This window comes from Mesoplodon densirostris, chromosome 16 (assembly GCF_025265405.1).
Source record: "Mesoplodon densirostris isolate mMesDen1 chromosome 16, mMesDen1 primary haplotype, whole genome shotgun sequence".
Taxonomy (NCBI): Eukaryota; Metazoa; Chordata; class Mammalia; order Artiodactyla; family Ziphiidae; genus Mesoplodon; species Mesoplodon densirostris.
This window is the reverse complement of record NC_082676.1, coordinates 34,490,876-34,504,378: the sequence shown is the minus strand read 5'-3', so window position 1 is coordinate 34,504,378 and position 13,503 is coordinate 34,490,876. Positions and strand designations below refer to the sequence as shown.

Sequence of the window (13,503 nt, the reverse complement as noted above, 5' to 3'; positions counted from 1 at the left end):
AATGCCCAGGGCACAGCCCAGCCAACCAAGTCAGAATCTTGGGGGTGAGGGGGCAGAGAGAACACCGTCAGGCCTTGGCTACTCAGAGCCTGGTCCTTGGACGGCAGCTGTGCCTTCGCTGGGGACTGTGTTGGAAATATAGCCCCTGGGCCCTGCAGGACCTGCTGGCCCAGAGCCTGCGTCTTATTGAGGTCCCTGTGGTTTGAGTGCACATCAAAGCTGCAGACGCCCCAGTTTAGGCAGCGTCCACCTCCCCCTGCTCGGGGACCCCACCCACTGTGAGATAGGAAGGGGGCCTGGACAAAGGGCCAACCAGACGGTACCTGGAGTCAGGGAGCCACTTGGAGGGGCAGCAGCTGCTTGTTTGGGCAGAAATCCAACAGCTAAAGGTGACCCTGCCTTACAATACAGTTGCTTCCTCTGGGAAGGGGGAGGGGTGGACATGGTGCTGCAGAAGGATGTTCTGTGAGGGGCCCCAGGGATGCTGAGGCTGAGTGGGCAGAAGGCCAGGCAGACGCCCAGGAATCTCAGGCACGAGGAGAACCAGCCAGGCCTGGGCATCCCCACGAGGGGAACAGCTCTCAGCCCCTTGAGTCAGCTGCTCTGTCCAAACAATGGACGTGTGCTCCGTCTGCTCTATCCGACATCGTAGCACTTGCTGCGAGCAGCTACTGAGCCCTCCATATGCGGCCAGGTTGACCGAGGAACGACATTTGAAATTGTACTGAATTAAGTTTGCATGTGGCTGGTGGCTCGGGTCCCGGGCAACACTGCTGTACGGGCTCTGGGTGTGGCCCCTGCAGGGCAGCGGGCTGGGGGTTCCCTGGCCCTGGGAGGAGCAGAGTCTGGCCCAGGGGCCTCCCCACCTGCTTCTCCTTCTCCGTCTTGGCCAGCGTGGTCTCCAGGCCCTCCATGTCCCGCTTGAGGTCACTGAGCTCCCCCTCCAGCTTGCGCTTGGTGGCGCCCAGCGAGGCCGATGTGCCCTCCTCTTCCTCCAGCCTCTCCCGCATGTCGGAGATCTGGCTCTCCAGCTCCATCTTGGTCTTCATCATCTGGGTCAGGCGCTCCTCCGCATCTATCAGGTTCTCTTGCTCCTGGTGGAAGGAAGAGAGTATTGGTCAAAGGCAGGGGCCGGGCACCTGCAGGGGAACGTGCTGATGGATAGGCCTCGGGCTGAGGGGCCCCCAACAAACGTGTCCTGGGGGCTGGACAGGGGCTGGCTATCTCTGAGCTTCTTGGTGATGAAGCCTCGTCCGGGAGTGTGGTCCCCAGACCAGCAGCAGCAGCATCACCTGCGAGCCGGTTAGAATGCAAAATCTCAGGCCCCACCTGTGACCTGTTCATCTGAATCTGCTTTTTAACGAGATCCCAGGTGATCAGATTCACCTTGAGGCGTTAGCAGAGTGGTCTAGGAGAAGTCCGGGCCACTCAGGCAGGACGCCTTTGTCCGTTCAGGCTCTGCCATCTCATCCACTGATCCCATGTGGGCCTATGCTTGCATCCGCCAACGTGGAGGGGCATGTCCACCCAAATAACTCCCAGCATTGATTTAGCACTTTCGTGTTAACAAACCATTTCCTGTCCCTGGTTTCTCCTTATAACAACACTGAGAAGCAAGCCAGACAGGTGTCATCTATAAGCTAGGGTTCAGAGATGAGGGAACTGATATGCAGAGGGGGTGGAGTTGTCAAAAGTCACACAGGCAGTAAGTGGCAGAGGAGGGACAATCGGGGTGTCCACTGGGGTCTCCCTGAGATGGGGTCAGTGGTGTAAGACAACAACTGGCCATGGAGTCAGAAGATCAGACCAGCTAGATGACTTTTGGCTCGTGGCATAACTTTACTGAAATTCAATTCTCTGCAAAATAAGGGACATGATCACTGTGAGGCATAAAGGGATGGAGCACATGGAGGCGCTTCTATAAACGGAAGATTCTTTTATCCTTGTGTTCATGCTCAGCCTCAGCCTCCCCAAACATAAAATGAGGGTCCTAGCCTGAGCAACTTCTCAGCGGTATGGAAAGGATGGGAGAAAAGATGTCAGAGACAGCTTGGGGAAAATGGATAGCTAAGGCCAGTGCTGACACTCTCTCGGCTGAGGAGACAGGGCTGTGACAGAGCAGGAATGACCAAGATGGGACTGGACCCCTCCCAGTCGTGGGTCTTCTACTGACTGGCTTGGGACCTTGATCAAATCTCTAAAGGTTGGTCAAGTGGAGTTTCCTACCCTGAAGATACACATGAAAATCGGGCATCTTATGAGGTGGTTGTGAAGCTCGAATCAAAGAAGGAAGGACCCTTGTAAACCAGAAGGGTCATGGCTGTGAACCCGCTCATCGTATTGGGAGTCAGGCTCCCCACAGAAACTAGGGCATATGTTTTCCCCTCTGTGTTTGCACTTGATGGGTGAGGAAAAGGAAGCAGAGAAAAGAGGGCACGTTCCCTAGATCCCCAGGGAGCCAGGCTCACCCCAGAGGTGCTCCTCCCACCATCTCGTGGCCCCCATGTCTGGACGATCCCCCAGGCCCAGCATGTACCATATGTGTATGTGCCCAGCCTGCTGCTGTGGGCAAACAGGAATTTGATGGAGACTTTTTGGCAGTTGGGTCCAGGGTGACATGGCAATGAAAGAAAGAGAAGGCTGGGAATTCCCCAGTGTCTGGAAGGACACAGCTTCTTGGAAGGCCACTCTCCCTCCTTCTCTGGGTCTGACTCTTGCCAAGGCCCCCAGCTCCTGCCGCTGCCCCCAGGGCCCCACATACTGCCTGCAGCTGGATGGTGAGGTCATTCTTCTCCTGGCTGAGTGTGGCCATCTTCTCCTCCAGATCCTTGATCTTGCCTAGCAGCTCCTGTGTCTTGGCCGTGGCGTTCCTCAGCTCCTCCTCCTTGGCCTTCATCTCCTCCTCTTGCCGAGCCACATTCAGGAGTGGCTTGACCTGGGTGGTGAACAACACTGCAGAGTGTTAGGGGGATGGGCTTTGCCAGGGGGCTAGGTGGGGGGCTGCTTTGCCTTCAACCAGGAATAGTCGCTCCTCTTCTGCACCCACAGCACCTGTCTGGACCTCTTTGTGCATTTGGCACTTCTCATCCTGCAAGAATGCCTGGATCCATTGGGTCCTCTGCCCTGCTAGACCACGAACCCTGCCCCCTGCCCCTCCCCATCTCCCTCCTGCCCTCGGTGTCTCTACAGCACCAAGCAGAGCAGGCAGGACAGGCCCTCGGGATATTTCCTGATCTATGGATACATTATTCAGGAGCGCAAACACCATGGATTTGGGAGAAGGAATCGCCTCTCTTTGAAGATGACAGATAAACCTGTCATCGCCAGCCTGGTCTGTGGGGATCTGGGATACTGCAGTGCAAAATTTGCATAAATAGGTGATAGTGGGCTTCCCTGGTGGCGCAGTGGTTGAGAGTCCGCCTGCCGATGCAGGGGACACGGGTTCGTGCCCCGGTCCGGGAAGATACCACATGCCACGGAGAAGCTGGGCCCGTGTGCCATGGCCGCTGAGCCTGCGCGTCCGGAGCCTGTGCTCCGCAAGGGCGAGGCCACAGCAGTGAGAGGCCCACGTACCGCAAAAAAAAAAAAAGGTGATAGTAAGCATCACTTGCAACTGTGTTACACTTTTTATCCAGTGAAAGCCTCCCCCAAGGTGTTGTTTTTTTCCATTGATTCAGCCTATCTGACTTAGTTAAATAAGATTAGAGCTCGTAACACGCTAAGAGTAAAGGATTTTAACTTAATTTTATGTTTTTACTCATTGGAACAGGATCTTGCTCCACTCTGTTTTTTTTTTTTTTTTTTTTTTGCGGTATGCGGGCCTCTCACTGTTGTGGCCTCCCCTGTTGCGGAGCACAGGCTCCGGACGCGCAGGCTCCGGACGCACAGGCTCAGCGGCCATGGCTCACGGGCCCAGCCGCTCCGCGGCATATGGGATCCTCCCAGACCGGGGCACGAACCCGTATCCCCTGCATCGGCAGGCGGACTCTCAACCACTTGCGCCACCAGGGAGGCCCTCCACTCTGTTTAATTGGTGAAGTTTTACTTTCTGGTAAAGAGCAGAGAAGTTTCTAGGCTCTGTCTCCTTGTCATCTGTGGTCACTTATGTCTGGCTTGGAAGGAATCTTTTTTTTTTTTTTGCGGTACGCGGGCCTCTCACTGTTGTGGCCTCTCCCGTTGCGGAGCACAGGCTCCGGACGCGCAGGCTCAGCGGCCATGGCTCACGGGTCTAGCTGCTCCGCGGCATGTGGGATCTTCCCGGACCGGGGCACGAACCCGTGTCCCCTGCATCGGCAGGCGGACTCTCAACCATTGAGCCACCAAGGAAGCCCTGGAAGGAATCTTAAAGGCTGTTGGTCTGGGGCTTCCCAAAGGGTAATACATACACTGAGGGAGCAGGTGAGATGGATTCAACCTTTGTACGGAAACCTTTTGATTTTCATTGTTACATGGTTACTTTAAAAATAATGTTGAAAAGTAATGGTTTAATACATGATTTTGAAAAATAATAATTTTTAAAAATGAAAAGATCTCGTGAAATCCACAGTTTTATGCATAACATTTGCTTAGGATGAGACAGGTAAGGATGCGAAGTTTCCTTTTAAAATTAAAATTTCGAAATAAAAAAGTGAGTTGATATAAAGAAAGGTCAGTCATAGAACAGGTGGGGAAAGTGCCATACTGACTACATTTGAGAACTTTTTGTTTAGATCCCTCTGCCGTCTCAGGCCCTCCAGTGGGCCGGCCTGTGCGTGGGTACCGCTGGGGATGCAGAACTTACTATCCCTCCCTTTCAATGTATGGTCAGCATGGGTTGTTAGAAAGTTCTTCCCTATGGGGAGGGGAGAGAAGCTTCTGCTTGAGCTGTCGGGGGCTCAGGGCCCCCTAAGATGACCTGGAACCTGTGCCAACCCTCCACGTAGCTGCCCTGAGCACCCTGCCCGTCAAGACAACACTGCCCTCTGGCCCCCTGAATGCGGCAGCCCTGCCCCGGGGTCCAGTGGCGTGCTTCCTTGTAACAGGGACCCCAGGTGGGACGCCATGCCCCAGCGCCACCGGAGCCTCAGGCAGTAGGTTGGTTCATGGCCTCCTGCATTTGCTGAGGGTGGACTGGTTGCTTGGGCGCCTGCAGCCCCCCCTCCTGGCTGACTCACTCAGCCCCAGTGCTGCCTCAGAACAGCCTGGGAAAGGAGAGGTCGGATCCCGTGATTTCCTGAAGTCCAGGACTTCACTGAAGGAGTTGAGATGCTTCAACATGCCCAAGGGTGAGGCACTGCGCACCAAGCCCACTTTTGTGGGGAGGGGGCTCTCTGCATCCTAAGTGGGTTTTATTTTGAGGGATGAGTTGAAAGGTGGGAAGACACACTATTGTTTTTCTCAGGGAGGACTCAGCCCCCTCCTGGAAGGAGGCTACACTCTTCCTCCAAGGTGCCCTCATTTTCAGACTGTCCCTGCAGCATCCCGCGGCCTCCCATCCCCAGGAGGCCCCTCCGCCCAGGACTGCAGCCCCTCAGTCCTCACCTTGTGATAGAGCTTCCACCAGCCCCAGAAACGCAGCTCCAGGAACTTGCGTGTGTTCCGCTGGATGACCTTCAGGCCAATTCTGAAAAAAAAAAAAGGGAAGAATCCAGCGTTGCATGGGTTAAAATGAAGGCGGGGGTGCAGTGGGGGGCGGGGGACTGGCCTCCCCGATGGAACCAGCTCCTCCCGGACAGCTCAGGGCTGAGCTCATTTCTTCCTGCATTTCCCTCCTTCTGTTCCCTCACCGGAAATCATCCGTTAGTCTCCAAATCCCATCCGTCTGCGGTCTCTGGAATCAGCCCTCCTTGTCCCTGACAGCTTCCTTCACCTGTCATTTACTGAGGATCTTCTGTGCGCTGAGTCCCACCACTCAGCCCCTAACTGGTGTCCCTGCCTTTGGCCGGGGTCACAGGGGCCCTGCTGGTGGATATCAGGACTTCATTACTGTTATTATTTATTCATTACTGTTATTATTACTAATACTATGACCACAAGAGCCAGAGTCAACCACAGGGCAGCCAGAGCTATTTTCTAATTACCAGTTTAGGGAGATGGCTGAAAAACACAATTCTGAGGGCAGCGATTTGGGACGAGGATTTCTGGCTTGGAATCCTGACTCTTTCTGCATGAACCTGGCCCAGTACCTTAACCCTTCTGATCTCAGTTTCCACATCTGTAAAATGGGGGTGCTGATCCTACCACATCCCTCTCACAGCATCACCATATGGATCAAGTAAGGGGAAGCCTGTGAAAGTGACTTGTAGACTGTAAAGAGAAGGGTTTCTATTAGGTGGTCCCTGTTAGGAGTTGAATTGTGTCCCCTCCCAAAAGATACACTGAAGTCCTAACCCCCAGAACCTGTGAATATGATCTTATTTGGAAATAAGAGTCTTTGCAGATGGAATTAACTTAGTTTAAGATGAGGTCATATTGGAGTAGTGGGGGGCCCCTAACCCAAGATGACTGCTGTCCTTATTAAAAAAAAGGAAGACCATGTGAAGACAGACACAGAAGAAGACCTTGTGAGGACAGAGGCAGAGATTGGAGAGATGTAGCCACAAGCCAAGGGGTGCCTGGGGCTACCAGGACTGGAAGAGGCAAGAAAGGCTTCTCCTCTCGAGGCTTTGGAGTGAGCTTGCCTGCCAACACCTTAATTTCAGACTCCTGGCCTCCAGAATCATGGGAAAATAAATTTCTATTGTTTTAAGGCACCTGGTTTGTGGTACTTTGTTAATGGCAGCCCCAGGAAACCAACACAGGCCCCAAAGAGGGTTCTTTGGGACAACAAAGACATTGGCACCCTCCCTATCTCACTGCCCAGTGTCACTGGTGGAGCTGAGCACCGTGTGTGTGGAGGGGTCCCTGGTCATTCCATGTGGATGGTGTGGCTTCAGTGGGCCTGCCCTATTGGTGCTACCTTCGTTCCAGCATCTTCTTGAACTCGACCCTCATGAGGAAACCCCGGAGCCGACACTGAAGCATCGTCATGATCTTGGCCAGACGCTCGTCCCGCATGTCCTCGAGCTTGGCCAGGATGCCTGCTCGGAAGAATACCTGGGGGAAAGACACATGGATCTGAGAATAGCCCCTCTGCCACCAAAGCAGCTGCTTAGCGGGGAGTTCAAAATCAAAGAACAAGAAGTTCCGACGGGTCCTTCAGAGTTCAGAGACCCTGGGAAACAGCTGGCCCTGGCCTGGACATCTGCACAGCAGGGCATGCCAGCCTTGGCATCTATTTCCTCTCGCTCTTGGACACTCCTATGGGCCTTGCACTTACTAGCTGGGTCACCTTGGACATGCCTCCTCACATCTTAGGGCCTCAATGCCTCATCTGTGAAATGGGGTTGTTGATCCCTCCCTTAGAGGGTTGCTATAAAAATTAAATGAGATACCAGGGAAAGTACTTCTGCAAACTGTGAAGCTCTGAGTAAAATGTGATAGATCCTTTGGATCTTCACTGCTACCTGTGGTGACTGCCTGGCAGCAGGGTGCCAATGGGCCTTCCTTTTTACCACTGTGCAAAGCAGCCTTGGGACAGTCATGGTCCCACGGGATATGGGAGTGGGAAGAGGGGAGAGTGGTCAGCAGGGGGAGTTGACTTTCTAGAAAGGGGACAGAGTTTTCCCAGTGTTGCACAATTTCAGGCATCCGACTCTGTTCTATGAGTGGGTCTCGTCCCCAGGAAAACAAGAACAGCTTTGCAATGCATGTTAGAAAGGGCCAGAAACACCCAACCTCAGGGCAATGCGAATTAAGGTCACAAGATACCACTCCCCCTCCCCGCAACCTGCAACACTGAAGACTTCTGATAAAACAAGTGTTGGCAGGCATGTGAATCAACGAGGGGGTGGGTGGTGAGTAAGTACAGTTTTGGAAATTGGTTGTCACTCCCTCAGTGTGTATCTCAACCCTGGCTGCACATCATCCCCACCTGGAGGGCTTTGGAAAGATGCCGTTGCCTGGGCACAGGTGACTTCAAACAGTTTCTGGGGTGGGGAGCTCAGGCATCAGTGTTCCAACCTCTCTGCCCCCACCCTCAGTCTAGATGATTCTAATGTACAGCCAAGGTTGAAAACTTTGTTCTAGAGAAATTCTTGCATAGGGCCATGTGTGAGGATGTTGATAGCAGCAATGCTGGTAACTGAAAAAAGAAGGAGCGATCCAATTTCCAAGGACAGGAGACAGGACAGTTGTGGCATGGCCATCAGAAGTCCTATGATATGGCTATGACCATGAACAAACGTCACATACCAGCCAAGAAGGATGAATCTTAGAAACATGATTAAGTGACAAAAGCATGTCAGATAAGAGTATATCAAGTATGATACTTTCATGAAGCTCAAAACCAGGCAAACCTTGGGCCACGTGCATATGTGATAAAACTGTTTTTGAAAAGGCAAGGGTACAGCTAACATTCAGGGCAAAGGTTACTCCTTGGGGTGGGGAGGAAGGAGAGGAAAGAGACGTAAAGATGAAGTTCTGGGTTTTTAAGTGGGCTCATGGGTGATCGCTTTATCAGTGTGTTTTATAATACACCATAGTTTTATAGGCTTCTAATAGGACATGATAGAAACTTCTGGAAGTATAGAAGGAATCAGGAGCCCAACACCTGGCCTCAGCCTGCTTTGAATGTGCTAGGGCACCTTGGTTAAGTCAGTCTCCTTTGGGGGAAAGTGGTCTCCTCCTGTCCAGTGGGAGTGTAGGACCCCAAGTCCTTTCAGCCCTGGGAACCTCTGATTCTACACGTGGGGGCAGGGATTAGAGCCCCCAGATGAATATAAAGATGTGGATGCTTGGACACCTACAGGGAAAGGATGGAAAGGGATGCTTCTTCCCTCTGCCCTCTCCCCACCAGTCATGGGGTAGAGACATTGGGCTTGATATTTCCAGATTAATTGTGGTTGAGGTTTGGTCTTTGAGGAGCAGTGGGGCAAGCATGTGGCCGGTGGGGAAGGCCCGCATGAGCCAAAGCCAGGGATGGGGACACAGTGTACAGGCGGAGTCATTCTGTTCTCTGTTCTGCCCCTGCCGCCAGGGCCTGCCTGGCACCAGGGAGCAAAGCAGTCCCCAGCAGCCCCAGGCCTTTACCTGGACCTGAGGTGCCCCATGCAACCCTCGAACAACAGCAAGATCAGTCTGTCTGCCCAGGGGTAGCTGTGTCAGATACAAGTCACGTGACTTCCCTGATCCCATGACGAGGGGCCTGAGGCCTGCTCTGTCCTGCCTAGTTCTGTGAAATTGGGCACGTCACCTCTATGTCTTCTCCAGGCTTCCTTAAGTTTCCCACCCATCAAAGGTGGGGTGGGGGAAGGAGCTGGTCTCCGAGGTTCTCTCCGGCTCAGGTATTCAGTGATTCTGTGACAAAGCCTGAGAGTTCCCATAAGTCAATTTATCTCCACACAGCACGTCTCAGCGGTGCAGGAGGCCAAAGCTCATAGTTCTGGCAGGTTTGAAGGGAGTATTATCATCCTGCTAACGCCAATGGCTACACAGCAAGCTGTAGGGAGCTAGGGACTCTTTCTGTTCTGTCCACCTGCGCATCCCTAAGCCTAGAACTGTGCCTGGCACGCAGGAGGCCCTCCGTACGTGTTGGATGTACATGCAGCTGGGAGCTTCCCTGGGCATTGTGCCACACCAGGCCTGCGGAGAAGCTGGGACTGCCTGTGCCCCCCACCGCGAGACCAGGACGGGCAGGTGACCCACTCCAGGCTTCACAGCAGCAGGCTCTGAGCCTGAGGCAAAGCCAGGGCCCCTCTTGCATCACCCTGACCGTCACGTTGGGGTGCAGTCTGGTTGGGCAGGTGTCGATGGGCACCTCCCACCATCAGCCTGGCCCTTACAATCCTGACAGGACTCTGCGGGGCCAGGAAGTGGGACAGACATGGGCCCCATGAGTCAGGATCAGGCGGCCGCTCTGTCTGAGTCAACCCTGACTCACCTGCCAACTCAGGGCTGGGGCTCGTGGTGTGGGTGGGCTGGGATTAGGGTGCTTCACCCCTGGACCTCGCCCACACACGTACCGTGGTGCTCTGGTCCAGTCCAGGACCTTGATTCCGATCAGCTGCTTTTATTCTGAGGAATCTGTGGCCCATGCAGTCCTAATATTCTCCTGTTTATTGAGTACCTCTCTGTCTGAGCTGGGTTCTCACGCACGCTACTCCCAATCCTGTGAGATTGGCTTTACCAGCCCTGCTTTTTCGGAAGAGGACACAGAGGCTCTCAGCAGCTGAGGGGCTTGACCACCTGGTCTACGGCTGAGCTGGAATTCACACCCTGACACCCACCTTCTTGGGACAAGGCTGAGTGGGAAGACCCTACCTTGGTGTGTCCGATTTTGTATTCATTCACATCCAAGTCACTGGCCCCGAGCAGCAGCTCTGAGGCCTTCTTGTTGTCCACGAACCCCTGAGAAATCACACTGGGGTTCAGCACTTGGTACCTGTCGGGAGAGACGATGGCAGTCCCCATCATCCCCAAGTTGGCAGCCCAGGAAGTCTGCCTTCACAGTTATCATCAACCTGTGAGATGGCCTTCAAATCAGGGATTAGACTTGTTTCACAGAGGCCCACGGCAGGCAGAGGGAGGGGACTGACAGGAGACGCTGGGGAGTAGATGTCGGTGTGGGTTGGAAGTTCAGCGGGGAGATGGTCTTAGAAATGAAGACACCAAAATCTTTCCTTCCTGATCTTTTCCTCCAGACATGGGAGAACCGCTTCTTTTCCTGACCTGCCAGTTTCTCCCTTAGTCCTTCCCCAGCTAGGGACTTCAGAGGGCTTGGACAAGATGACCTCTAGTGACCCTTCTTGCTCCATCAGTCTGCGGTCCTCTGTTCTAGCAATTAGGGAAGGGGTCGAAGTAAATTAACCTCTCAGGTGGAGGTCTCGGTTTGGGTTCCCCCAGAATCAGACCTTGAGACCAGGATTCAAGTGCAAGTAGTTTATCTGAGAGGTGGCAGAGTTGGGGAGTGGGTCAGGGAGGCCAGCAAAAGGCATGTTATCAAGCCAGTTATCAGAACAGGCAACTGGGGCTTCAGGCTGCTGGGGGACCCTTGTGTGCTGGGAACAGCTCCCCTGGCTCACAAGCGCCTGTGTGCATCTCTCCCCAACCCTGCATTCAGTGATGTCACATTGGTAGCTAGAAGTCAGCCGTGGTGAGAGTATTTATACCATGGAAATCGGTAGATATTACAAATCAGGGCTTCTTTTTTTAAAAAAAAATTTAACTTGGAGGGCCCATTGTTAAACATTTACCAACACACAGCTGTCTGAGAGCCAGTATAGAACATGCCTCAAAGTTAGCCCATCATCAGGGTGAGGAAGCTGAAGCGTATATATGCCAACTGTCCTTAGTCATTGGTCAAGGGCTGCTCCTGGGGAGGCATTAATTCCTGATACTTTCAGCGTGCCAAGTAGCAAAGCAGGCTCTAGCAGCCAGAGAGAGCCCTCGGGCAAAGAACTGCAGGTGCTGGCTATTGAAAGTTGGGCCATTGTGTACTGAAGTAGACAGTGAGATAGTGTCCATCTCTGTACCCATACTGTCTGCTCCAATGGGACTACATGTATCAAGAGTCAACCCCTGGAGACCGAGAACTGTACTCAAGATATCGGGAAGACACCACTCACCTCTGTTTGAACTCTGGGTACTGCAGCCTGTTTGGGAAGCCCTTCCTGCAAATACGGATGCCTTCCAGGACTCCATTGCAAGCCAGCTGGTGCATGATCAGGTGGGCGTCCACCACACCTGCCAAAAGGGAGGGCACAGGATGGGGAGTCACTACCCTAGGGTACCCTAGGCCACTCCTTGCCACTCAAGGAGGCTGAACTGAATATCCAGGTCTTCAACCCTAATCTCCTCCAGTCACTGCCCAGGGTGTCCCAGGTCCCCCACAATTCAGCCAAGGCCCAAAGGCTCTCCTGAGTGTGACTTCTGCCTAGGTGGGCACCACTCTGCTTTACAAAGTAGCTAGAACGTGCTGTTTGGATGATCCATTGTTGGAGTTTCTTTCAATGCCCCGTTTTACCCCAGTCATTCCTGGTGATTAAAAGTGGACTTAATTTGGAGTGAACCCCAACTTCACACATCCTGAGGACTTGCAGCTGGGAGACATGTCCCCATGATGTACCTGATTGCTTGAACTCATTGGGGACAATACAGCGGACAAAATGGGGGGAGGTGCTATGGAGGGTGGCCATCAACTTGTTCAACTGCTCCTGGGGGTAGAGGGAAAGAAAGAGTGAAACTTGGCGTTGGTGTTGCAGGACACCCATGCTCAGGAGAGGTATTTGTTTAGAGTTTAATTAATTTAATTACAATTACAATTCAGTGCTTTGGTCACACCAGCCACTTTTCAGGTACTCACTAACCACATGTGGCTAGTGGCTATCGTACTAGACAGCATATTGGACGGTGGCTGCCATATTAGACAGAAGAGAACATTTCCATCATCACAGAAAGTTCTGTCAGATAGTGATGCTCTCAAAGGTCCAGTAACTTGCCCAAAGTGACATGTTTTACAGAAAGAGGGACCCTCTGAGTTCAGTGCTGGCTCATCATAGAATCTTGCTACTAGAAGGAACCGTAGTGCCTATGTGGACAAATCCCTCAACAATTTTTTTTTTTTTTTTTTTGCGGTACGCGGGCCTCTCACTGTTGTGGCCTCTCCCGTTGCGGAGCACAGGCTCCGGACGCGCAGGCTCAGCGGCCATGGCTCACGGGCCCAGCCGCTCCGCGGCATGTGGGATCTTCCCGGACCGGGGCACGAGCCCACGTCCCCTGCATCGGCAGGCGGACTCTCAACCACTGCGCCACCAGGGAAGCCCCTCCCTCGCCATTTTTAACTTCCCTAATAGATGATCCCTCCTCTTCCACTTGGATACGTCCAATGAGGTGGCCCACTCTGCCTCAGGACAGCCGGATCCTTGGGAAGTATTGAAATCATTCTTTGTGCAACATCTCACCATTGGCTACATTTCTGCCCTTGGAATATGTTTCTAGTAGTGCCCAAACTTTGTGGAAGTTGTGCCCAGCCCAGAAGACCTGCCAGCACAAGATCTTAGGCACTGATATTTCCACTTGTTATGTTGGGCAAGTCCCATCATTCTCTGGGTTTCAATCTGAAACAAGGCAGTTAGACTGGACCATCTTTAAGGGTTTTTTCTGCCCTATGGTCCTGTGGTTCTGTGCCCTCTTCAGAAGGGAACGGACCCCTGAAATGAAAGAGGCAACCATAGGCATAGAAATGAAATCATCCTGTCCTGGGCCATGAGGTGGCAGCCAGACCACTACACCATTGGAAGGGATGGTTGGGGGCAGTGGTCACAAGGTGGCCTCTGGGGCAGCCCCTACTTACCCTGTAGAAGTTGGAGACGGTCATGAAAGAGGACCCTCGTTTCTGCTTCTTGCTTCCAGCTGAGGAAGAGAGATAAGCATGTTTCACATCAGTACCCAGCACAGGGGCAGGCAGCCCCATTCAGTGCTCTGTGT

At 53.2% G+C, this 13,503-nt stretch overlaps 1 protein-coding gene across 1 annotated transcript in view; it reads right to left on the bottom strand.

Annotated features, from left to right (window-relative positions):
* Positions 1–13,503, bottom strand: part of LOC132477082 (myosin-16) — a 57,109-nt gene that overhangs the window by 24,836 nt on the left and 18,770 nt on the right. Inside the window, exons 15-22 of the mRNA XM_060079379.1 lie at positions 13,370–13,428; positions 12,143–12,230; positions 11,643–11,760; positions 10,339–10,459; positions 6,938–7,074; positions 5,521–5,602; positions 2,762–2,935; positions 867–1,094 (exon numbers count right to left, since the gene is read on the bottom strand). Of these exons, the coding sequence (XP_059935362.1) occupies positions 867–1,094; positions 2,762–2,935; positions 5,521–5,602; positions 6,938–7,074; positions 10,339–10,459; positions 11,643–11,760; positions 12,143–12,230; positions 13,370–13,428 (1,007 nt within the window). The remainder of the gene's footprint in view (positions 1–866; positions 1,095–2,761; positions 2,936–5,520; positions 5,603–6,937; positions 7,075–10,338; positions 10,460–11,642; positions 11,761–12,142; positions 12,231–13,369; positions 13,429–13,503) is intronic.